General features: G+C 31.7%; 3 protein-coding genes across 3 annotated transcripts; 2 read left to right on the top strand and 1 right to left on the bottom strand.

The window, feature by feature from the left end:
- Positions 1-310: 310 nt before the first annotated feature.
- Positions 311-3,668, top strand: LOC112744938 (LEAF RUST 10 DISEASE-RESISTANCE LOCUS RECEPTOR-LIKE PROTEIN KINASE-like 2.4). The gene is made up of 3 exons (XM_072234639.1): positions 311-502; positions 1,894-2,692; positions 3,613-3,668. Exons 1-3 carry the CDS (start codon positions 311-313, stop codon positions 3,666-3,668), a joined length of 1,047 nt encoding a protein of 348 aa, XP_072090740.1.
- Positions 3,669-4,451: 783 nt separating this feature from the next.
- Positions 4,452-8,521, bottom strand: LOC112744931 (receptor-like kinase TMK2). Its single transcript, XM_072234194.1, has 2 exons — positions 6,414-8,521; positions 4,452-5,752 (listed from the first exon to the last, which is right to left on the bottom strand). The coding sequence occupies exons 1-2, from the start codon at positions 8,263-8,265 to the stop codon at positions 4,560-4,562; spliced, it is 3,045 nt and encodes a 1,014-aa protein (XP_072090295.1). The 5' UTR covers positions 8,266-8,521; the 3' UTR covers positions 4,452-4,559.
- A 9,378-nt stretch (positions 8,522-17,899) lies between these two features.
- On the top strand, positions 17,900-20,897 carry LOC112743464 (uncharacterized). Its single transcript, XM_072234638.1, has 6 exons — positions 17,900-17,929; positions 18,066-18,246; positions 18,713-18,819; positions 19,685-19,770; positions 19,885-19,975; positions 20,632-20,897. Exons 1-6 carry the CDS (start codon positions 17,900-17,902, stop codon positions 20,797-20,799), a joined length of 663 nt encoding a protein of 220 aa, XP_072090739.1. The 3' UTR covers positions 20,800-20,897.
- Positions 20,898-27,303: the final 6,406 nt, after the last annotated feature.

Below are 27,303 nucleotides of genomic sequence, written 5' to 3'. Positions count from 1 at the left end.
TGATTTGATTTTCATTTTTAGCATTCAGCAACAATCGTTACAAATCAGTAACAAGTAATCCCTAATCACACTAAACGTGAAATCAATAAAGCTAAACAAAAATTTCAGTAATGATTTGATTTCTATTTTTAGCAGCAGCAAGAAAATTTCAACAAAAGCTTCAGGAATTAAAAAAAGAGCAACAGCACAAAATCAATTATTTGATTTTTCATTAACCCAGTCACAGTTTCACATTAAAAAATCAACAACAAGGCATAAAAGGAAGAGAAGAACCGAAGTAAAGGCAGTGCCGCTAACCTTCGACGACGACATGGACAGTGCCCGGCGAGACGACAGCGAGTGGCGACATAGCGGCGAGCTGCTCCAAGTTCGAGAGAATCCAGGGAGGACGGGGACAGGGGGAAGGAGGACGCCGAACTACGAGAGAGGAAGCAGAGGCGCCGACAGCACGGACGGCGGCGGCACCGCGGCAGAACGGTTGCAGGGAGAACTTAGGGTTTTGGTAGGGTGAATTTGGAAGGTGCTATGGGTTCATACTTCAGGTGATAGTGATATATGATTCACGTATTGGGGAAATGGGTGGGTGCTAGGGGAAATGGGTGGGTGTTACTTGTTAGGGGGAAGGGGTGGGTTTGGAAAGTGGATCAGACCATTTTTTAAGTCGGTTTTTGATTGAACCGATTAGACCGGTCGGTCTGACCGGATTTTAGAATATTGAAATTGGTTTTATTTTGGTTAATTAAAAAATTTTAAAAAAATTGGTTCACTAAAAACGTCCAATAATATGACGACACGTAGGCGTCTTTATAAAAAGACATTTTCTACAACTTTATGGGAGCATCCCCCTTCTTTTAATGGTGACTAATTTAGTTGGACTTGGCTGACAATAAAATTTATGCGTGTAGTGATTTAGTTAGACTTGGCTGACAATAAAATTTATGCGAAAACAACTAGGGAACCAAAAGCATATCAGCCAAAAACCAGCCAAAATGTGTTTGGGCTCCATGAAAAATCGGGTTTTCGTTTGTGCTCCGTGATTCCAGGAGCAGTTTTCAAACATATTATTCAAAAAGTGATTCTAATTAAACGGTTTTGTTTACTTTTTGGCTAATTACTTTTTGGTTCCATATACTTTTCCAATTTAGCGTGTAGTATTATTTTAAATTTATTATTCATAAAAGTAAATTTATTTTTGTTTAGTCGCATACTGTTTTAGTTCAATCATACTCATTTATTCTATGTTTTTGTTAAAAATAATATGTAATTTTTTTGTTTAATTTATATTTAAATTTATTAGATTTACTAAGAGACTATTTTCCTAAACGCTAATTATGCTTATTTTGGGCGGTGACAAGATCCCTTTTTAGATATATACTTGGATATATACATAGAGATTTTCAGGATTTGGAAATTCTTATCAAATAGACAAATATTTTATATAAATAATAATGGATTAATATGCATAGTAAAGTGTATATAGAAACCAAATGCATGAAGCACTTTCCGAATTAGATTTTATCATGGTAACAGACTTAAAAGAATTTTGTTGTTCCTTTGCTTTAGTATTTAAAATATCAAACTTGTAGAATCGTTTTTAAATTTTTACCAGCTCAAAATAAAAATTATGAGTGATTGAATTTTTGGTCTATGTTTCTTATCAAATTTTCTCAAAGCATTCAATTTATTATTTGTAATCCATCTCCAGTTCTTGCATATATATGTACAGGCTTAGCAGCAGCCAGTGTTGGAATTTTTGTAGCATGTGTTGTGGTTATTTATAAAAGTAAGAGTTTACGGAAAATCATGTTTAAAAAGACAATGATTGACTGCAAAGTTGAGGGTTTGATACAAAGTTATGGGTTTATGGTGCAAAAACGATATACTTACTCACAGGTAAAAAAGATGACCAATTCATTTTGTGAGGAATTAGGAAAAGGAGCATTTGGTGTTGTATATAAAGGTAGTTTAAGCGATAATCGTCAAGTAGCAGTGAAGATATTGAAGGAGTCCAAAGATAATGGAAAAGAATTTAATGGAGAAGAATTGAAGGGAGAAGAATTCATAAATGAGGTTGCAAGTATTATTGGAACAGCTCATGTGAATATTGTCCCATTTTTAGGATTTTGTTACAAGCCAAATAAAAGAGCTTTGATTTATGAATTTATGCCAAATGGTTCTTTAGATAAATTTATTAATGAAGAGGTGTGTAAGTTGGATGGGAGCAGACTCTACCAAATTATAATTGGCATTGCTCGAGGACTAGAATATTTACATTGGAGATGTAATACCAAGATTTTACATCTTGATATTAAACCTCAAAATATTCTTTTGGATGAAGATTTTGTTCCTAAAATTGCTGATTTCGGACTGGCTAAAATATGCACAAAGAAAGAGAGTATTGTATGTCTACAACGCGTAGGAGGAACTGCAGGATATATTGCACCAGAAGTATATAGTCAAATATACACTGAAGTTTCTCGAGTTTCTCATAAATCTGATGTGTATAGTTATGGAAAGTTGATTCTTAAAGTAATGGGAGGAAAAAAGAATTATAATAATAATGATCTACATACCAGTGAAATGTATTTTACAGATTGGATTTATGAAGAGTTGGAGCAAGATAATTTTTCAACAAGATGCTTGACAGACATAGATGATGAGAATGATTTGACAAAGAAGATTATTTTGATAAGTATGTGGTGTATTCAAAAAAATCCATCAGACAGACCTTGCATGAAAAAGGTGATAGAAATGTTAGAAGGACCACTTGATTCTGTCGCGTTTCCTCCAAAGCCAGAAAATTAAAATCTTCAGATATAGCTTTATGTAATTGTTGTGTAACATATTTCTCATGACACCACTCTTGCATGGTATCTCTTTTTCTCAAATGGTGTTGTTTTGTGGAGCTATAAGAACTTGTTAGACGTGAGAAAAGTGAAGCTTCCCATTTGTAAAATCTGTCACAAACGGAACTCTTTAATATAATGTGATTTAGTGTGATTTTACAACGTCGATTCTCAAATTTCTTCATATAATACATAAAATGAATAAGATTACAATTTTACTCTGTATACAGGTCAAGTAAACCATCCCAAATACTACATTAGTTTGAGTATCTAATGTTGTCTCTGTCATTGAACACATTTATCATTATATTGTATCTTACATATGAATTTCAAAAGTCTAAAACTAATATTTGAGTTATTGTTGTCTTGTATTCACTCTAGTTTTTTATCTATCCTTTAATTTTTCTATGATGGCTACTCTGCATGTTATGTAGAAATAATGTTTAATGATATTTATATTTTTTAAGAAAAAAAATACCTAACTAGTTGAATATTTAAGTTCCTATATACACGTATTATGTATATACTCTATAAAGTCAAATTAAACTCGACAATATGTTTATAGGTCTTAATTACTATCCTTTTCTTTGAAATTTCTTGTATTATCCCTTTAATCTTGTTTGATTACTTCATTCATTTTGCAAAGTTAATTAAACACATACACTCCGATCCTCTGCTATTTTCTAAAATGGCTTCTCTGTTTGTGATGTTCCTCCCTCATAACTCTATTCTTCTATACTTAATGATGCTCTTGATAATGATTCAGATTCCTCTTTACTTGAACTATTTGAATATGGGCCTGGCAGTAAGAATCTTACTTAACGATCCTCTTGATAATGGTTTCTCCAACTCTATCCCCGGATTTTGGTGGAAATATTTTGACCGGACCGATGTCAGAGTTTGATCACTCTTCTTCATTGATAGTGACTACATTTCTTGTTGAACCTCCAAATCTTTATGTAATTTATTTATTAGAGTTATTTTCGTGGCTTAATGCAAAGAACATTTGCAAATATGAAACTTTAAAATAATATAAATACCTTAAACAAGGAAATATTCTTTAACTTCAAGTTAACTGATTATAGAAGGGAATGAGTATGACTTTAAACCTTCATATGGTACCTAGGATGATACTTCATTGGCAATATAAATTCATTTCGAATTTCTCCAGCGCAGAGATTTGGAGTAAGATTTCCTTTTTATGCAGCATATTACTCTCTGATTGGGAAATTCACATGAATTGCTTATTGCCGTAACTTATTCCTACTCTTCTTTATTGTTTGCTCATTGATAATATAAAAGTAATAAGATAGTGAAAAAAGCAACTAGGATTAGCGATCAACGCATTTTACAATTTCTTTGTCGAACTTCTAGTGACATGCAAAGCGGGAATGGTAACTATTAGAAAGGGTAAGAGAAAGCAGTAAAGAAAATGTTTAATAGCTGTTTTTAATAGGACAGAGGCATGTACCTGGTTTTAATTAATAGCTTGTTCAATAGGATAGAATTTCATAGTGTGATATTTAGTCACTTCGGAAGCAACAACTAATAATGCTTTATCTCATGATGCATGGATCTAGTTTTAGTCACTCGCTCAGAATCACCTTAATATAAATCATCAACATATATATTTTAGGTCTATATGAGAATAACATTAAACATAATGTTTAGCTTCTCTCAAATACAAAAAGTACAAGATATTTTACAATCATATTAACATGAGACATTTTTATTGATCTCATGTATGGAACTACTTTCCTCTGTGGTTGTTAAAATTGTCTCATGCTTGCTACTAGAAGATGTATCTAAAATTTCTAACTGACACCTTTCAGGAGAATACAACACAGGCTTTGGAGGAAATGGTATGGACTCAAGTTCTCCATGCAACATTTCCACAACTTTACTCATTGATGGTCTATGTGATGGATTTGGTTGAATACACCACAAACTTACTAATATAATCTTCTTTATCATATCATTATCTTCATCTGAAATATCAGCCTGTTGTCTACCGAGAATATTACTTTGATCAAGATCTTCATATATCCAGTCAGGAAAATACATTTCATTGCGATGCGATTCTTTATTGTTGAAGTTTTTTCTTTTTCCGAACATCTCAAGAATCAACATACCATAACTATATACATCAGATTTATCAGAAATTCTACCATATGCTCGACTAAAGATTTCTGGTGCAATGTAACCTGGAGTTCCTCTTGTGCCTAAAATAGATACATTACTCTCTTTCTTTTGACAGATTCGAGCTAATCCAAAATCTGAGATTTTTGGACAAAAATGTTCATCTAGAAGAATGTTTTCAGGTTTTATATCAAGATGCAAAATTTTTGTTGTACATCCTTGATGCAAGTACTCTAACCCTTGAGCAATACCAATTGCAATGTTGTACAAAATGCTCCAATCCAAACTGCAAAAAGATTCGGGAGATTTTGCTTTGTAGATGTATTTATCTAGAGAACCATTAGGCATGAATTCATAAATGAGTGCTCTTTTGCCTTGATCATAACAAAATCCTAAAAGTGAGACAATATTCACATGAGATATCCTACTAATACTAGCAACTTCATTTATGAATTCTTCCCCGCTTCCCTTAGATTCACTTAATATCTTTATCGCAACTTGACGACCATCAGTTAAACTTGCTTTGTATACAGTGCCATATCCACCTTGTCCTAGTTTATCACGAAATGAGTTTGTCATTCTTTTCACTTCAGAATAACTAGATCGCTTTGGTGCCAAAAAATCATAACCTTTTATAAAATCCTCGATGTTGTGGTCATTGTATGTTGTCTTGAAGATAACTCGATGGATTAAATGAAGGCACCTCTTGCGGTTATAAATAACCAAAACAAGTATTATAATAACTCCAGCACTAGTTATCGACATAACTGTACATATGCAAAAAATGGAGAACAATTACATACACTAACTTGGATCTTTAAAAGAATATAATAATCACAATAAGTATGAATAACATGACAGAAGGAAGTATTATTATTATTATTATTATTATTATTATTATTATTATTATTATTAATAAGTAGAAGGAAGTAGTATAGACATAAAAATACACGACAATTCTTATTTTTACTCTTTTTTTTTTGGATAAATCTGAAAAATACTACTAATTAGCCAATATCAATTCATATAAATCTTGGATTTATTTTGAAATATTCAAGTACTTTTTTTATTATTTTTTATTATCTCGGCATCTAATGACCATCTTTTTATTGTTTTCTAAATAAAATTTTGAAGATGGACAGAATACTAACATGAAATTTGAGAAACAAATATCGAAATATCAAGTTAGACACATGAGAACAGAAACAAAGTTAAAAACCATGGAAAATCAATAAAGCTAATGCTACTAAAATAGAAAAAAGGAACTAGCTTAGTAACCGTTAAATATGGTTTGATTTGCAAATATGTAAAAGATAATTTGTAGTATTGTTTTTTTTATTGAATTAAATAACTAAAAACGATAATTTAAAATTAAAACTTTTCACTAAAAGATTCTTATATGCTACATGCAAAGGTAGGTGGAAGTACCTGTAATCAAAGCAGTTGAGATTCTATTGTGGAAAGCATTAGGAAAATCATTGTCTGTGGCAATAAAGTTGACCTTTGGTGAGAATTTGGGAATATTTCCAGCAAGGTGGTTGTTAGAGACATTCATAACTTCAAGTTCAGGCAATGTTGTCAATCCTTCTGGTATTTCACCCGTCAAATTATTCCCATCCAAATACAATTCCCGCAAATCTGTTAAATTGGCGAATGCAGGTGAGATTGTGCCCGTCAATTTCAGATTTGATAAATTCACCATTCTGATCTTATTTTTGTCATCACATATAATGAAACTCCAGTTTTTACAGGCATTATTTCCTCTCCATGAACGTGCCAACATAATTGGATACTTGAATTTCGCAGCAATTTGAAGCAAAATGGTCACTTTGTGATCACAAGGTCCTGGATCTTTGTGACAGAAGCCATTTGTGATGTTAACACCAAGATTCTCCATACTATCAAAATCACTGAAGGTAAGATTTGGTAGAGGACCTTGCAAAAAGTTATAGCCCAAATAAAGATATTCCAAATTTTGAAGAGCGATGAGCGAATCTGGAACCACACCTGTTAATTGATTGTGACCAAGTTGTAAATCTTGTAAAGAAGTGCAACGAGACATGTCAGGAATAGGTCCTGTAAACGAGTTCCCTTGAAGCCAGACTTGAGATAAGTCGAGCATGTTTGAAAGGACATCAATCGGACCCGAAAACCCGTTACCCTTCTGGTTATTGAGATGCAAGGTGGCAATCTTGGTCCCTCCGAAAGACTCTGGCAAGACACCGCTGAGGTTGTTGTTGGAGAGAAGAACAGTCTCCAAACTTGTCAAGGAGTCAAATATTTCTGGTAGAGGGCCCACAACATTTGTAGCAGCAAGTTTGAGCTCTTTCAGTTCTGTGGACTGAATCAAGTCGGGGAAGGTCCATGGTGCGAGGTTGGTGTTGTTTTCCAACCACAGCCACATCAAAGAGGGTAGACCCTGGAAGCAACCTTGGGGGATGGAGGTAAGGTTGTTGTTGGAGAGAGAAACGGTAATCAAGTCGGGGAAGAAATGAGATAAGTTTGGTAGGGATCCCATGAGATTTGTAGCCTGGAGTAAGAGGTAGGAGAGTTTGAATGAGGAATGAGTCAAATCGAGGGGGAAGGTCCATGGTGGGAGGTTGGTGTTGTTGGCCAAAAAGAGGCCATCCAAACTGGTTAGGTTGTGGAAGCAACCCTCAGGGATGGAGGAGAGGTTGTTGTTAGAGAGATCAAGCCGGCTCATACTCGGGAAGGAATGGGATATGTTTGGTAAGGAGCCCATGAGATTCGTAGAAGAGAGGTGGAGGAAACGGAGTTGGGAGGAGTGAGCAGTCAAATCGGTAGAAAAGCTCCATGGTGGGAGGTTGGTGTTGTTATTCAAGATCAAGTACTGCAAACTAGTAAGACCATGGAAGCAACCATGAGGGATGGTGGTGAAATTGTTGTAGCCGAGGTCCACTCCTTGGAGGAAGGTGAGGTTGGCGAGGGAGGGAACAGGGCCACTGAGATTATTGTGGGAGAGATCGAGTACCGTGAGTTGGGAGAGGGAGTCGTTGAGGCCTGCAGGAACTGTTCCCGTCAGAGACATTGATCTGAGCTCGATCTCTTCAATCCTTCCACTTTGATGGTTGCAAGTCACGCCAATCCACTGGCACATGTGAGTGGTGTTGGACCAGCCAGGGGGTTTGAGTGCATTCAGAAGCTTCAACATGTATGCACCTTCATCATCGTTGGACTCCACACAACCCATGATGCACACCACAACCATACACAAATTACTAATAATGCCATTTTTCCATCTTGATTTCAGGTATGCCATCTATGATCAACAAACAACTTATTGCTTGCTACCTTTCACTAGTACGTCCATGCTCAATCCCACACATGTATAAAACAAGGTGGATACTACAATGAAGATGGCAAAAATATCTTCTCATGAAGATGCTTTGGTTAAAAGTGTGGTTTATTTATTTAGCCACACTTTAAACAAAAACAACACTTTTATAAATATCAAAATCTAACCATACAATCCATCATCCAAAGGTCAAAAAGAAATATACTCATATGAAGACAATTATGCCATCTTTATTGTAGTATCCACCATAAAACAAACCTATGATGAACAACTCAGTCCAAACTTTTAACTCATAAAAATGCTATTTGCAAAAGACAAAAAGTATTGACTTATAATTTATTAATAAGTATAGAAAGTTAATTTCTAATTGGAAAAATTTAGGGCCATCAACTTTTGTAAATTCTGGGTAGCATGTAACCAGCAAAAAAAAGTAAAAAAAAGTAAATTATTAGATGAAATCTCACACCATTAAAATCACTATTGATAGTTATTTGATAACTATAAATCACAAAAGTTACTAGCCTCTAGCACTCCTCTTTTTAATTAGTTAATATTGATTTTTTTTTATTATCAATAACATTGTAAATCTCATTCATTTTGCATTAATTTACCTTTGTCATCTTTATATTTAAAATATATCTAACTAAAAACTAATTTTATCATATATAGCATTTCCTTTGCTAATAAGCTGGGCAAGAAATTTTCTCATCAGTACGTAATTCTTTGTTCTTCTTTAAACAGGCTATAAAAACACTTTATGTGGTTTAAAATAATCTCAACTAATTTTTTTTGTTTATAGTATTATTCTTTTTTTAACAATATTATTCAAACATTATATCAAAAATAATAATATTTTTTACTTTAAATGTATTTAAGTAACAATAATAATGAATATATCTTATTAACACAATTTTGTTTTTGGGGTCGAACGGAAGCATTTTCGAATAGCAATAATTGTTTGTCTATGAGGCCACATTTTTTGCTGTTCACCTTTATTTGTTTTTCTTTTTTTTTTCGTGTACTAAAGTCATCTAAAAAGTATGCATTATCTTGTTTTCTTTTTCTTTACAGAAAAATTATTTCTTCCTTTTTGGTCGTGAAAGAATGCAGTATTGTTGTTGTGGACGTCTATGGCCGTGGAATAAAAGAAATAAATGTGCAGCACAAAAGTATACATTATCAGTATAAGTATAACAAAGCTGAAGGGTAATTTAGTTTCGATTGGTGCACAAAGATTTCCCTTATCTATTTATTTTACTTTTGATTTAGTTATTGGTTGTTGTAGTGTTTAATTGGTAGTATTTAATTTATCAAAAATAAATTAAAAATTAATATTTATTTTAAAAAATATAAAAATAAATTATTTTTAAATATGTAAAATTTATTAAAAAAGATAAATTAGATAAAATTAAAACACCATGTAATAGACAGGGACGGATCCAGAAAATTTAGTGTGGAGGGGCCGAATTTTAGATATTTTTTTTTCATTTCATAAAAATAATTAACATATAGTTATTAGAGTTGATTTTTCAAAAAAATTATCAATATATATATATATAATTTTAAATTTTTTTTACAATTTTATTTTTAATATGATAGTTACATAAAAAAAATATAACAATATCAATAGTACATTATAAAATTATAAAGTACCAATAATTTATAGCGTGTTTAGTTAAAAATAATCACATATCTTATTAATTAAAATTAATTCTTTCAAAAATTTTTTAAAATTTGAAAATAAATGATAAATTATTAATTATTTGAAAGACACAATACCTTTATAGAATACAAGAGATAAGATATTTTTATAAAAGTTTTTCTTTCAACAACATAAATTTAAAAGAAAATAAGTATTTTTTATAAGAAAAGAATATCTAAAGTACATAATGTGATTACCAAAATATAACTACGCAAATAAATATTAATATAATAATATAAATTTTAAATATGTTAATATAAAATAAACAAATGATTTTTTATATAAATATAGAAAATATTATATAAAAACTAATTTAAAAATTACAAAGACTTGAGGGTATGATATTAAATTAGTTAAATGAAAAATATTAGTGAATTAAATAATTAAGACATAAATCTATTACATAATAAAAAATAATACATATAAAAATACTAAATTATATAATATTTTTTATTTTTTTAAATACATATCTCATATATAAATATAGTTTCTAAAAATTTTGGGGGGCCGAGGCCACTACTCGTCCCCTCTAAGTCCGTCCCTAGTAATAGACATTATAAAATTTACCTTAGTTATTTGAAAAAAATTTAAGAATTCATAAAATTTATTATTTTTATTTAATACTTTTAGTTATTAAATCTAATTTTTTTATTTAATAATATATTTTTAATTTATATTTTTAAATATTACTGACCGATAATTAAAAATAATAAATTTTCACCCACTAACATTTATCTAATCATTTTACGGCGGGCAAGTGATTAATTGCGTGTATGAGATTGTAATAAGTGACACAATTACAATAATAATATTATATAGGGCGCGCTACATATCTATGTAACCATGTCATCAAATTGATCCAAGTAATGACAAGTGTAAACACGCGTTTGAAAACTCTTCGTTACTTCGCGTTCATTATAAAAAACGTTACTTCTTTCTCAACACGAAATCGCTATACGAAACTGTTCCTTTTTTTCGAATTTCTCTCAAAATTACTCAAACTTCAGTCACGTTCTCTGTAAAAACTACTACTGGAGAATAATCGCGAGAAGATTTGACAAGGAATAACAAAAAACGAACAAAAACAGCAACAGAAATTCACCTCCCTCCTTCTCCTCATCATCCTCCTTCTTTTTCACGTTCCTTCTTCTTCACGTGTTTTCTCCTTGTCTTCATTCTTCTGTTATTATTACTGCTGTATTTTTTTGTCTTTTCCTCTTTCTCTCCTTGGTGAAGAAGTAGTAGAAGGTGAGGAGGAAGAGTTTTAAATTATGCAGAACAAAAATAAACCGAAATGGCCAACTCCACTGAACCGAACATCATTCATGTGTTGAATAAAACGTCATAAATATTTAATCATCAAAAAAAATATTTCTACATGGACAAGGACTCAATTGAACACATTAACAATTAAGTAAATCAAAATGAATAACTCCACTGAAGCGAGCAACATTCATGTGCTGAATAAAATGTCGTAAACATTCAATCATCAAGAATAACATTTTTCCATGCAAAATAAGTTAACTGAACACATAACAATCAGGTGAACTGAAATGGTCAACACCACTGAACCGTACCGAACATCAATCATATGCTAAATAAAACGTGATAAGCATTCAATCAATAAGAAAAATATTTTTGCATGCACAAGAACTCAACTGAACACATTAATAATCAAGTGAATTAAAATGAACAACTCCACTTAACCGAGCAAAATGTTGGTGTTGTTGGCAGGGACGGACCTAGGTTAGGGAGAGAGGGGGCACTTGCCCCCATTAGATGATAAAAAATTAATAATAATTATATATAAATAGGTAATAAAAAATTAATAATAATTATATATAAATGAATATATTTGATTCTATTATTATATTATTTTTTTATATTAAATTATAAATTATTTTTTTTGAAAATTACGTTAAAAAAATATTTTATTAAATTTAATATGTAATTATATATATCGCATTAAATTTAATTTAGTATAAAAACTAAAAAATAACAATAATAAATAATGAAAATGTTCTTTTTAAAATAGTCAATTAATTAATTACTAAATCGATGCTTAGTTTTTTAAATATAAATAAATTTTTTTAAATTAGTTGAGATAAAAAAATTATTTATATATTAAATAATAATAAATTTATAAAAAGCTGACTTTTAGTTATTTAACATTAATTATTTTTTAATTATAAAAATTTTTAATTTTTTAGAGACTTGAGGATTTAAATCTTAAGATAAATAACATAATTTTAAAAAAAATTGACTGATATTGATTGAAATTAGTTGAAAAAAATTAACTTTTTAATTGAATTCTAATTCATATTCTTTATTTTAACTCTTATACATAATTATTATAAATATAAGTAAAATTATTAGTTTTTTTTATGTATATATATATATATATATATATATATATATAATTTTAGTTTCAAATTATAAATATATTGATATTTAAAAAAAATTATTTTAGTGTATTTTTGTCCTCATTATAAAAATTTTCTGGGTCCGTCACTGGTTGTTGGTGATGATTATAACGAAAGAAGAAGAAGAAGAGCGCGAATTTAAAAGAAGAAGGAGGAGGAGGAAAAGGAGGAGAAATACTATTCTTGTTGATTGAAAGTTGATCACCATTTATTCACTACATGAACATTTTTCGGTTCGGTAGCCTTTATGATTTTGATTCACCTGGTGAATGTTGTTCAGTTCGGTGGCCTCCTTTTACTTTGTTCAGTGTTTATAAGATTATTGTGATAGCATGCAGCAATCATTTCCTAGCTTTCTCAACGTAATAACCTCATTCAACTGATTTGAAGTTGAATCATTCATTTTTTCCATTCAGAAGTATAGATTGAAGAAGAAAACGAAGAAGAAGAAGAACGACGGAGCTTATTATATTGAATTCAATGCAGATCAATAATAAAGAATGCGAGCAGAGAAGAAAAGCGCGAATAGAGGAGAACGACGAATTTTATTTGGTTGAAGAAGAAGAAGGAAAACGCGAAAAGAGAACAAAGCTTACGTTAAAAATGGTTTATCATGCAGCAGAAGGTTTACGTTATATACGTTATATGAGGCGCATGTATAATAACAAACGCGTAAGGAGGTTGGAGAGGCGCGTCTCTGATTGAAGTTACTTAGATAGCTTGGATGGAAAAATTATATGGATGTAGAGCTTTTCCCTATTAGATATTAGATGAATCTACAAAAAATATATCAATTCTTTTATTTTACTTTTGTACACTTCAATCTCGTCTATGCTTTTCTTTCTTTTTTTCAATATTTTCTCTTTTACTTTTTATAAAATCTTGTCTAACTTTAATTTTTTATAAATTCCCTAATCCACAATTTATGTATAAAATATGCGAATAGTGTAAGCCTAATATTATGTTTTTAAGTTGTTAACCTAAAGTGCAGGTAAATGATCTTCTTTAAAATGAATCACTTCATTGGCGTGGTCATTATCACCAATGCTCCTCTATTACTCTTTTATAAAGAATGAGAACGGGAGGTTTGAATGTTTTTCAAGAAAAGTAAAAGTAAGTGTTCCGTTACACCCCAATAACTTTTTGAGTATATTCCGGAGATTGTTTTGATTCATGATTGTCTATGAAACATGCATGAAGCACGAAAATTTGAGTACTTGACTAGGAAATTACTTCTATTTCCCCCTTGTCATAAACTAATTGTGTTTATATACAAGCTTGTTAACTACAAATGGGACGTACTCTGGATTGTTTGTATTATTTGTAAAACAAGCTTAATAAGAGAAAGAATTATCATTAGTGTAGTTTAATGATTAAAGTTAACACAAATCAATCTATCGTAACGTACTGCTCGTTTATGTTAGTGAATTTTAGAAGAGATGGGAAGAGGGGAAGAGGGGAAGAGTTTTAAGTGTAAAATGGACTAAGCTTTATACAAAGGAAAAGTTTAGGGACCAACAATTTTATTAAATTCTGGCCAACCAACAAAGAAAAGTGAGTCATTGGATGAAATCTCACACTAATCTTATACCATTAAAATCATTATTAATGACTATTTGATAACTACAAATCACAAAAGATGCTGACCTCCTAGCACTACTCTTCTTATACATATCCTTTACTCTAATTTGTAACTTAATTTTATTAATAAATGGAGGCTTAAACCCATGAACCACTTTGAAGTAGATAAGCATCTACTGCAAGTGGCTTGGGATAACACCAATCGACGAACCGAGGTCCTAAGCCATCCAATAATCTATCAGTCTCCCTGTCATGCAATAATCCACTGCAATTCACTTCTTGAATACAAGTTAGAATCATTATGGTCGCTGTTAGAATATATTAGGATCAATTAGTTTTGATTAGAATTATTTAGCATATCTATATATTTATTATAAGATATTATGTTTTCATTATTTCGATTTTTTTAGTACATATAAATATATTTTTATATTGTATAATTTTATACAATTTGAATACACATAAACCTTTTTTTTAATGTTCTCTCTTATGTTCTATCTTATCCTTTCTAACCGTTACCATTCCAGCTTGGCATGTCACTAGAAGTTCGACAAAGAAATTGTAAAATGTGTTGATCGCTGAACCTAGTTTGCTTTTTTCATTATCTTATTACTTTTATATTATCAATGAGCAAACAATAAAGAAGAGCAGGAATAAGATACCACAATAAGAAATTCATGTGAATTTCCCAATCAGAGAATAATAATAAGCTGCTTAAAAAAGAAATCTTACTCCAAGTCTCTGCGTTGGAGAAATTCGAAATGAATTTATATTGCCAATAAAGTATCATACTAGGTGCCATATGAAGGTTTAAAGTCATACTCATTCCCTTCTATAATTAGTTAAGAATATTTCCTTGTTTAAGGTGTTTATATTATTTTAAAGTTTCATATTTGCAAATGTTCTTTGCATTAAGCCACGAAAATAACTCTAGTAAATAAATTACATAAAGATTTGGAGGTTCAACAAGAAATGTAGTCACTATCAATGAAGAAGAGTGATCAAACTCTGACATCGGTCCGGTCAAAATATTTCCACCAAATCAAGAGGATCATTAAGTAAGATTCTTATTGCCAGGCCCATATTCAAGTCTGATTCATTATCAAAAGGATCATTAAGTATAGAAGAATAGAGTTATGAGGGAGGAGCATCACAAACAGAGAAGCCATTTTAGAAAATAGCAGAGGATCGGAGTGTATGTGTTTAATTAACTTTGCAAAATGAATGAAGTAATCAAACAAGATTAAAGGGATAATACAAGAAATTTCAAAGAAAAGGATAGTAATTAAGACCAATAAACGTATTGTCTGTTATGAAAAAATTAAATAAAAATATAAGGAAGAGATAACAAATATAAAATAAAGAAATATAAGAGCGAGAGAAACTATTAGTAGTGTATAAAGAGAGAGAAGGGTATTTTATTACTTCTATGTGTGTTCCATATGCTTCATATTACGTTGCTATTTATAAGCACAAAGAAGTTTTACTTTTCAAACATAATTAAATGCAATCACTCTTGGTAAACTAAGTCTCATGAAAAATGGTCATCCACGTCATTCATCCTTATCACAACACTTCCCCTTGGATGACCATTTAGGATTATGTCTCGTTAAAATCTTACTAAAGAAAATCCAATGGGAAAAACTTTAGCGAAGGAAAAATAGTACAAAATCCTTTGTGATGCGGATTGTCTCATTAAAAAAACCTTGTCGAAAAAAACCAATGGAAAAAAACCTGACCAAGGAAAAGAGTACAGTCTCCCCCCTCTTGTCGACATCATTTAATATCTCGAAATCGGCGCATCCAAATCTGATATACCAATCTTTCAAAAGAGGATTTTGGGAGTGACTTTGTGAATAAATCTGCCAGATTATCACTTGAGCGAATCTGTTGGACATCAATTGTCCCTTGATTTTGAAGATCATGAGTGAAGAAGAATTTGGGAGAAATATGCTCTGTTCTATCGCCTTTCCCTTAAGTTGAGCAATGCATGCTGTATTATCTTTAAACAGGATAGTTGGAGCTATCTTATGATCAATCAGTCCACATAATAACAGAATATATTGGATTAGACTCCTGAGCTAAAAACACTCGCGACTAGCTTCATGTATCGCTAGTATTTCAGCATGAATAGAGGAGGTTGCTGCTATCGTCTGTTTTGTGGACCTCCATGATATAGTTATATCACCATATATGAACAGGTATCCTGTTTGAGATCTCCTTTTATGTAGATCAGACAAGTATCCAGCATCTGCATAGCCAACTAATTGTGACTTGGATCCATATGGGTAAAACAATCCCACATCAACCGTCCCATGAAGATATCGAAAGATTTGTTTGATTCCATTCCAATGTCTTCTGGTTGGAGAGGAACTATACCTTACTAGTAAATTCACAACAAATGATATATCGGGTCGTGTATTATTAGCAAGATACATTAACGCTCCAATGGCACTAAGATATGGTACTTCAGGACCAAGGATATCTTCATTCTCTTCTTTAGGACGGAATTGATCTTTTTCCACATCCAAAGATCTTACGATCACTAGGGTACTTAATGGATGTGACTTATCCATATAAAATCTCTTCAAGATCTTTTCTATGTATGTTGTTTGATGAATAAAGATCCCATTTTTCATATGTTCGATCTGCAAGTCGAGACAAAATTTAGTCTTTCCAAGATCTTTTATCTCAAACTCTTCTTTTAGAGTTTTAATAATTGTTGGAATCTCTTCAAGAGTTCCAATGATATTTAAATCATCAACATACACAGCAATTATAATGAATCCTGATGCAGATTTCTTTATGAAAACACATGGGCAAATATCATCATTCTTGAATCCGTTTCTGGCCAGATACTCAGTAAGACGATTATACCACATTCGTCCAACTTGCTTCAGACCATATAAAGATCTTTGCAATTTGACTGAGTATAATCCCTGCAAATATCCATTGGATGGTTTAGATATATTCAGTCCTTCAGGGACTTTCATATAGATATCACGATCTAATGAGCCGTATGAGTAGGCTGTTACCACATCCATTAAATGCATATGTAGTTTATGATATGCAGATAAACTGACCAAATAACGTAATGTTATCGCATCCACTACAGGGGAATACGTTTCTTCATAATCTATATCGGGCCTTTGTGAAAAACCTTGTGCCACAAGCCGAGCTTTGTAGCGTACAATTTCATTTTTCTCATTTCGTTTTCTCACAAATACTCATCGGTATTCAACAGGTTTTACATCTTCTGGTGTACGGACTACAAGTCCAAAGACTTCATGTTTTGCAAGTGAGTCTAACTCACACTACAACATTTTTGGCCTAAGGTAACCCTTATTAGAAGCAACATTTAACAAAAGTTGCTTTAGATAGGTAAAGACAACATTTTTAACGAATTGTCTTTGAGTAAGGCAAAGATAACAAAATTTTCGGCCACCCATAAAAAGAGTTGTCTTTGATATCTAAAACAACATTTACAAAATGTTACAAAATAAAAACTTTAAGACAACATTTTTAAATAAAATACAACATTTTATAAGAATTGTAAAAAAATTGAACAAATAACATTTATAAAGAGTTGCCTAAAATTATTTATGGTTAAAAATTTTAGAGAGAAACTTTTAATCATATTCCCACCAATAAAATTTTTTCAATGAAAAAATAACTTAAACATAAAAAAACAGATGTGCTTCAGTAGTTCCACACTTCCACTTCCACTTCACGCCCACAAGAGCCCTAACATAGCCATTCTCCCCTGCAACAAAGCACACACCATGCCCTTTCTCCCCTCCTAACGGCGACAGCAGATCAGCAGCGTTCAATCGCTGTGCACTCCTCCAAGTACGGCGACGACGCAGTGCTCTCCTCGACGGGTGATGGCGCGATGCTCTCTACAATCCCTAACATAGCCACTGTAACAACGCACCCTTTCTCCCCTTCCTAACGGCGACAGCAGCCTTCAATCGCGGTGCACTCCTCCACATACGGCGACAGTGCGGTGCTATCTTCGACGAGCGACGGTGTGGTGCTCTCCACAAGCCCTAACATAGCCACTGCAACAACGCACCCTTTCTCCCCTTCCTAACGACGACAGCAGCGCTCAATCGCGGTGCACTCCTCTACGTACGGCGACAGCACGGTGCTCTCCTCGACGGGAGCGGTGCTCAATCGCAAGAAACCCCTATCCCTTCTCTTCTCCTTCTTATTCTTCCTCTATTCCTCTGTTTCCAGGTATTTGAGAAAAATGATTTTCATGTTCTTTGAATTAATTCATTACAGTTTACTTAGATTTTAATTTTTAGCTAGTAAATTATTTTGCAATTGTCTGATTTGATGTTCTGTGATGTGCTGTTCTCTGAAAAAACATGAGTTGCTGTTCTCTGAAAAAACTAAAATTCAGTATTTTAGTGTATGGCTCCTTCCAAACAATTTTGGATACTCACATGTGTTTCTAATAAGAAAGTGTTGCTTAAAAGAAGTAATAGCATGACAAAACTTGTAGCAATACTCTTGAAATTATTTTGTTTTCCTTTCGAGCTGCTTTTTCTTTATGATTATGCCGGCAAAACTGAGATCTTGTTAGCAAAATATATATTCCCTCTCAAAACAGAGACTTATAATTCATCTCTTTGGAAAAATGAACTACTTATTCAGTAATTTTCTCAGTTTATTTGCCATGATTTTTGTGATAGATAAGGTGGACCCTCCGTTTGCAGTGCTGTCATAGGAGCCACGGGTGAGCTCACAAGAGGGAAGATTTTTGCGGCTATATTCGCTCTCTACTACAGTGGCTTCCTTTTTCATGTACACTTTTTCTTTCATTCCTGTCTTTAACAAGCTTTGTTCTTTTCCCTTGTAATGGATAGTCTAAAATTCAGTTATGTACTGGTTGCAGACCATCATAATCATTGCTTGCCATGACTTGGGATCCCCCTTTCAGTTATTTCTCCTTTTCAACAGCAATTTTAGACATCACCTTTTTACATGGAAAGCCAGATATACAATGGAATATTCTCAAAAAGTGAAACTCTTGATGAAGCTGATCTTTGCTCTTATATGGACTATTGTTCTTCCTGTTTGCTATGCTAATTCAAGAAGAAAATATACTTGTTATTCTACTAAGTATGGAACCTTGGTTGAGAAATGGTGCTTTACATCCTATATGGTTGCGGCAGCCATATACTTAACAAGTAATGCAGTTAATGTTGTGTTATATCTTGTCCCTGCCTTCTCCAAGTATATAGAGGTCTCTAATAACAAGATATGCAAAGTTTTATCTTGGTGGACTCAGGTACCAAGATTAGACTATTGCTTTAACTTGTTGATTACTTGGACGTGCTATTATTGTTCTATGCCAATTCCAAGGCATAATCTTAGTGATATAACTATGCTTTCTGTTTTATCCTGTAGGATTGGATCTGTTTGATGTTTTTCATTTTCCAAAAATGTTTGATACACTGATTTATATTTGTATGTAATATTCATTTCTGGTTTTAAATGTTTGAATCTGAGTGTCACATTTATTTATCATGTACACCCTCCAAATGAGAAATTTAGATTCTCAAACATATTATTGCTGATGTTTTGACTATATTTTTTTGTCAATTTAGATTTCACTGCAGTTTGCCTTTTATATCAATTAATTTTCAGTTTCTTTGTCTTGAGTTAGGTTCATGAGTATGCGATACTTCTAAATCTGGGCTCCCTTCAAGCAATATCAATGAAAGATTGTGTACTTATATTTGAATATAATCGGTAATGTCTTAATTCCAAATTAATACATTATGGTTACATCACTGTCATCATTTCATGGATAAAGTTATTTGAGTGGACTAAAGCCAAACTTCTGCCTCTGTTGATATTTATTAGTAAAGGAGGGCAAGCTTTTCTGGAGTCATTGTTGCCCAGGTTGAACCCCAAGAACAGTAACGGAGGGCTATCAATGCCATTTGAACTCGAGGTTTGTCTGAAATTTACTACTTTCATTTAACATACTTACATACATAGTACTGATTACTGAATAGGATAAGGAAATACACCAAAACTGAATAGTTGGAGAAATTTTAGAATTATAGCTCAGTAGATCTTTATGGCCATAGTTTTTGAAAAGGTAACAATAAGTTTCGTACTATTGTGGATGTTTGTGTACACAAAGTATACAGATAGGAGAACCTAACCATTTCTTGGCTCTTTAGCAGTGAGTGTCTCTCCTAAGAGTTTTCTTTTGATTTCTTTTATGTTACTGAGGCATCCATTTGTGGTGACACTGTAAACAAGCGGCTGTGAACTGCCATCCATTAAACTATTAGACAAATCACATACATGGAGCCTTTCCCACTAAACTCTAAACAATTTACACCCCACTACAAAATAGATGAAAATCCTCTATTTCATATCCTATAATCTTCGAGGATTTCTTAGTTTCTTTTTCAGAGGGATATTTAATAAATGTATTCATATTTTTCTCAAACATGTTAATATTTTAAGAATTTGGACCAATCTCCATCGACTCATATACCAAATCATGATTAGGTATAGCTAAATTGTTGTAACACTTGAGTATACTTGTTATTGTTAAACTGATGTTTTGACTATATTTTTTTTTTGTCGATTTAGATTTGGCTACAACTTGCTTATAGTTGGATGAGGTTTTCTGAAGAGATAAAGGAGATTCTTGGCACAATAGTAAAGCACAAAGTCCTTTTGGTTTCAAATGAAAAAATTAATTTTTTTTTGTTCAAGTTCATCATGAGAAAAACATGTATTTTATTTGCTTATGTTTAATTTTTATTTGACTTGGTAACTTAGCAAGTATATGTTAATTGATACTTGGAACACCTTTCTATATACATGCAATATATATTATTAGCCTATTCTCCCTATATTGAATAAATTGAATTTAAATTTTTAAATATTATTAGTGTGTGCTATATATCCTTCAATTGTCATTAACAAAGGTAAAAAATATATTGCTTTAGATATAAAAAAAAAAGAGAATCTAAGAAAAACTCAATAAAGTGTTGCTTTAGGTATTAGAAAAAGACAACTGCAAATAAACTTAGATAAGTGTTGCTTTAGGTCTATGAAAAAGGCAACTTAAAAAATTTGGATAAGTGTTGCTTTATGTATACGAAGAAGGCAATTTAAAAAAACCTGGACAAGTGTTGCTTTAAGTATATGAAAAGGCAACATAAAAAAACCTGGACAAGTGTTGCTTTATGTTTTAGAAAATACAACTTGTAAAATGTGTTGCCATAAAATTTTGTCTAAAGTGTTGTGTTTGGGTCCTCTAAGGCAACCCTCATGAGGAGTTGCTTTTTTTTGTAGAAAAGGCAACGCTTTTTGAAGGTTGCCATAAAAAGGGTTCCCTTTAATACACAAAAGCGTTGCCTTAGACCAAAGGTAACGGCCGTATAGCTAACCCCCCAAAAAGCATTGCGTTTTGTCGGAAAGTGTTGCTTTTGATCAAAGATAACACTTTTCCTTATTCTAGGCAACGTTTTTAAAGGGTTGCCTCAACCCGAATTTGTTGTAGTGGATCAGCCTTCATGTTTTCTTCCCATTTTGGCCAATCATTCCTTTGTCGACATTCTTCGACTGATCTTGACTCAAGATCCTTACTTTCATGCATGATATTTAATGCCACATTATATGCAAATATTTCATTGACAATTGTCCTATTTCGGTCTCATTTTTCTCCTGTAAAGACATAATTTATCGAGATCTCGTCATTTTCACAATTTTCAGGTACCTGAACGTCTTCTGACGTTAAAACTATATCAGAATTTTGGACAACTGCATGTGTCTCTACTATGTCTTTTTCAATAGGAATAGTATTTACCTCTTTTATTTTTCGAAAATTTTTGTCTTTGGAACCGACAGGCCTGCCTGGCGTGAATTTGCTTTAGTGGCTACTTGTCCTACTGGGACATCAATTCGAATTGGGGCATTTTTCACTGGTATATAAGATTTGGTTATCCTCTTTGTATCGAAAAATGCATCAGACAATTCATTTGCTATTCTTTGCAAATGTATAATCTTTTGAACTTCTAGTTCACATTGACTTGATCGAGGATCTAAATGCATCAAAGATTATGCTTTCCAATTAAGTTCCTTTTCAGTAAGCTTATTCTCTCCCCCTAATATTGGAAATTTTGATTCATCAAAATGACAATCCGCAAACCGGGCTTTAAATACATCTCAAGTTTGTATCACGAGATACCTCACTATAGAGGGAGAATCATATCCAATATATATCCCCAATTTTCTTTGGGGTCCCATTTTGGTGCGATTAGGTGGTGCAATGGGAACATATATCGCACACCCGAATATTCTTAAATGGAAAACATTTGGCTGCTGGCCAAAAGCTAATTGCATAGGAGAGAATTGATGATAACTCGTTGGCCTCAAACGAATAAGTGCTGCGGCATGTAAAATAGCATGTCCCCAAACCGATGTTGAGAGATTTGTTCTCATAAGTAAGGGTCTAGCAATTAATTGGAGGCGTTTAATAAGTGATTCTGCTAACCCATTTTGTGTGCGAACATAAACTACTGGATATTCAACGCTTATTCCATAATCATACAGTAAACATCAAAAGTTTGAGAAGTAAATTCACCAGCATTATCAAAACGAATTGCAGAGAATCGAAGTGTGTGCGAGAGTGGTTTTTCATTTGGTACTGTTTTCTAATCAAATCAAAATTTCTACAAGCCCCTCAAATTTTACCTAAATGCTCTCTATGTTAGGACAGGTTCCTTATGCTTTGTCCTGGTCATAGGGCCTAACTAATTGTTAGTTAGAACTAATATTGTTTAAGTTAATAAATTTGTAATAGTTCTTACCAATGAGCTATAACTTAAAAGGTGGAAATTTAAATGTAATTCACGTGAAGTTGATAGTTGAAAATCAGTAAATAAAAATTTAGTCAAATCATCTAACAACTCTCAATTATTTTACATAAAGTCGACTACACTTAAATGACATAATTTTTCTCTTTTTTCATACCCACTTAAAGATTACAGGTTTGAGTTTCATTTCTAACTTTAAAAAAAAAAACTGTAATAGTTCATCAATAACATCTTCCATATTAATTATTCTAACAACTTCTTTGGCCAATAAAATTTGGGGAGAGTTTATTTATTAATATTTTAAAAATTATATAATATTTTTCTTAGATAATAAGTTAATTATAAATTGTCTTTATTATTATTAAAATATTAATTTTAGTTAAATTTAAGTTATTAATATAGTTAGTAATTAAATTAAAATATCAATCAATTAAAAAGTAACACGTTATAAATGATAAATTACATGTTATTTTAGAAAAAAATTGAGTAAAATTTATCTTTATATATTATTTATTAAATACTTGTGATGAGTTTGGAAAACTCTATTTTTAATTAAGTGATGATCAAACATTATTAATAAAATCAGTTGCAAAAATTATTGATATTAAATTAAAATGATTAAAGTAATTTTTGCAATGCAGGTTTAGTTTGGGCAAAAAATGAAAATCTGGTGCAAGCCCAAATGTGCTTATAAGAATTTCAGCTTTGATGTTGAATTATTGTGGCTGAAATAATATGTTGTTACTTGGACCAGATTGGGTTATTATTGCTAAAAGCCCAAATACATGCTTTCCTATATGCTCAATGCATGATCCAAATTTCATCAGGAAAGCAAATGTTATTATTGGGCCAGAATTAATTGTTGTTGTTGCAACTAAGCCCAATTCTATATTTGATAAAAGTTCCTCATGCATGATCCGAAATAAATGAAGAAAGAAAGCAAAATTGCTTCCAACGGATCCAAGAATTCAAACATGTGATGGATTCCAAAACTCATTCAATTGCCATTTATTGCATGGGAACTATGAGAGAGAATTTGACAAGTTGACATGATGGGGTTTAGCATTGCTACCCGCTACTCCACCTAAGGGAAGTAAAAGCAATTCACTTTAATTAATTTACTCAGATACACTCAATTGCTTTTATTCATACTTTCTTCTCTCTCGTTTCTTTTTCTTCTTCGGTTATTACACAGGAAACAATGGATGCCATGGAAGCTACATTGAGCTACCGAAGTGAAGAAAGAGCAAGATACAAGACCATCACAATGATGGCAAGAAAACATACTAAAATAAAAAAGAGCTGTGGCTAAGCTTTTTTATCACATATGGTAAGATATGGTGATGTTATCTTAGCCTCTCCATACCAAAAATGGAGGATGAAGATTCGGCCAGCAAGGGAGATTCTTGAAGCATGGCTTGTCTTTGATTCTGCTCAACCACCACAGGAAGTAGCTAGAGTGGCGAAGTGATGGTTGAGGCAGAGATGGAAGCAGATGAAGTCATCATCATCATGAAGCATCAAGGGCCAGAAATCCATCTTAGAGAGCAAACCAAGGATGGAGAGCTCGGATTGATGAAGAGTGATGATCAAGAAAGGACTAGAGGTAATTGCATGTTGGGTCTTGCATGGTTATCTCTTCTTTCTCTATGTGGCCGAACCGGTTATGTTTGTTGAAGGAGGAAGAAGTTGGTTTGGGTGTTGGCTTCAAGTGTGGAGGCTTCCCTCTTCTTTAAAAAGAGAGAACAGCCACTGATTGAGGCAAGGAGAAAAATTTGAGAGTGCAAGGCACAGTGTTCTCAGAACTACCTGAGCTAACAGTTTGCTCTTCTCCTTCAATGTATTATGTTTAAGTATTTTTCTGTTTAATTTTGTCATGTCTTGAGTCTCATGGAAAAAGGCAAACAGTGAGGTTTGTATGAAAAAGCCATAGAGCGGAAAAAGGCAGAGAGTGCAAAATTAAAAGAAAAAGTCATAGATGTCTTAGAGTTCCTTTGTTCATCTATGTTGTGTTTCATGATTCTGTGAGAATCCCCTTGTAAGTTGGATTAGCACTTTACAGGTTGTAATCAGATTGATTATAGTGAAATTCCATCACTTTTGTGATGTAGGCTGCACTGCACTTAGCGGCGGAACCAGGATATATCTGGGTGTAATTTTTCTCTCTTCTCTACTCCATTTCTGTATCTACTGCACAGGAGCAAAAACCAGAAATATCTCGTGCCAAGTGACGAGACAAAACGAAAAGTCTCGTGACTAGGGACGAGACAAAAGAAAAAGTCTCGTGTCCAGTAACGAGATAAAAAGACAAAAAGTTTCTTGAATTGGTCTCACAAGTCAACAAGGGTTATCAAGCAAAAAAGGGCTAAGATTCAACCCCCTTCTCTTAGCCACTGAAACCATCAACTTGATAGTGGACAAATTCAAATATTGGAGTGAACTAGCTATAGAAATCTCTGTGATTGGATTATTAATAACTTCTATCTATTGTATGTATAATTTATTTGTAAATAATTTAAATATGAAAAAGTATGAGGAGCCAATAGAATTTTGTACAATGTTAAATAAAGGGTAAAAATATTATCTTAGATTATTATATTATTTTTTAAATCAAATTATTTCTTTTTTTACATAATTAATTTTAAACACTATAATTCATTTCAATTCAATTAATTTCAAATCAAACTAAATCAATTACAAAAATAGTTTTTTTTTTCCAAACACATCTTATACTTTTTCTCAAAATAATCTCTCGAATATACTCAAAAAGAGTAAGTATCGTTTTTGTCCCCAACGTTTGAGATAAGTTTTAAAGTTATCCCTAACGTTTGAATCGTTCTATTTAAGTCCCTAACGTTTCAAAATTGACTCAATATTGTCCTGTCGTTAGGAATCTGTTAACGGAATTGATAACGGGACAAAATTGAGACAATTTTGAAACGTTAATGACTTAAATAGGACGAAAACGTTGGAGACAAAAACGATACATAGAAATAAATTTTAATTTTATCCTTTACTAATATTAATCTTTTGCGGTTCATAGTTATTCAATTATTTTTTAATCACATTTAAGTAAATTACACTTAATCACATTATTTTGATTCTAAATAAATTTATTTTTTTTTATAATTTTACTGTTAAAGATTTTTACTCATTATAAAATATTTATAAAATGACTAGAATCACATTACTTTATTGTATATGTATCATTTTTTTCACAAGTTTATGTACTAATCATTTTATAAATATTTTATGATGAGTAAAAATTTTTAAAAGTAAAACTATAAAAAAAAATAAATTTATTCAGAATAAAATTAATGTGATTAAGTGTAATTTAGTTGAATATGATTATAAAATAATTCAATAACTATGTACGGTAAAAAATTGATTATTGAAAGATAAAATTTAAATTTATTTTTATGTATCGTTTTTATCTCCAACGTGTTCGTCCTATTTAAGTTCCTAACGTTTCAAAATCGTCTCATGGTGATAATGACTACACCAATAAATTGATTGATGCATATATATATATATATATATATATATATATATATATTCCGTTAACAACTGAAAAAATATTTAAAAAAGAAGAAAGAAAGAAAAGCATAGATGAGATAGAACTGTAAAATAAAAATAAAGGAAATGTTACGTAATATACATGTTAGGATTCCTAACTAACTGCTGTTAAATTTTTGTATTTAGAATATACAGTTACATATAGCAACTAATCATCTGAATAATTTAGTGCTAGTTGGACTAATTAGGAGAAGTTGGTTACAGACTTGTGATTATGAGTGACTAGTCACAAGCTACTATCTATTGTATATAAAGACCTGAAACCTCATGTGTAAGATGAGTTCTACCATTCAATGCATACTCTTTTATACTTTCTTCTGTCTCTAATTCATCTAACTCGCATAATAACTAAAAATATTAACAGAAAATAATAAATTTTTATTAATTCTTGAACTTTTCTCAAATAACTAAGGTAAATTTTATAATGTCTATTACATGGTGTTTTAATTTTATTTAATTTATCTTTTATAATAAATTTTACATATTTAAAAATAATTTATTTTTATATTTTTAAAATAAATATTAATTTTTAATTTTTTTTGATAAATTAAATACTACCTTTTAAACACCATAACAACCAATAACTAAATCAAAAGTAAAATAAATAGATAAGGGAAATCTTTGTGCACCAATCGAAACTAAATTACCCTTCAGCTTTTTTATACTTATACTGATAATGTATACTTTTGTGTTGCACATTTATTTCTCTTTTATTCCGCGGCCATAGACGCACGTCCACAACAACAATAATGCATTGTTTCACGACCAAAAAGGAAGAAATAATTTTTCGGTAAAGAAAAAGGAAACAAGATAATGCATACTTTTTAGATGACTTTAGTACACGAAAAAAAAAAAAAAAAGG

Source organism: Arachis hypogaea, chromosome 4 (assembly GCF_003086295.3).
Source record: "Arachis hypogaea cultivar Tifrunner chromosome 4, arahy.Tifrunner.gnm2.J5K5, whole genome shotgun sequence".
Taxonomy (NCBI): domain Eukaryota; kingdom Viridiplantae; phylum Streptophyta; class Magnoliopsida; order Fabales; family Fabaceae; genus Arachis; species Arachis hypogaea.
Note: the sequence above shows the minus strand (reverse complement) of the source record. Positions and strands in the feature narration are given on the sequence as shown.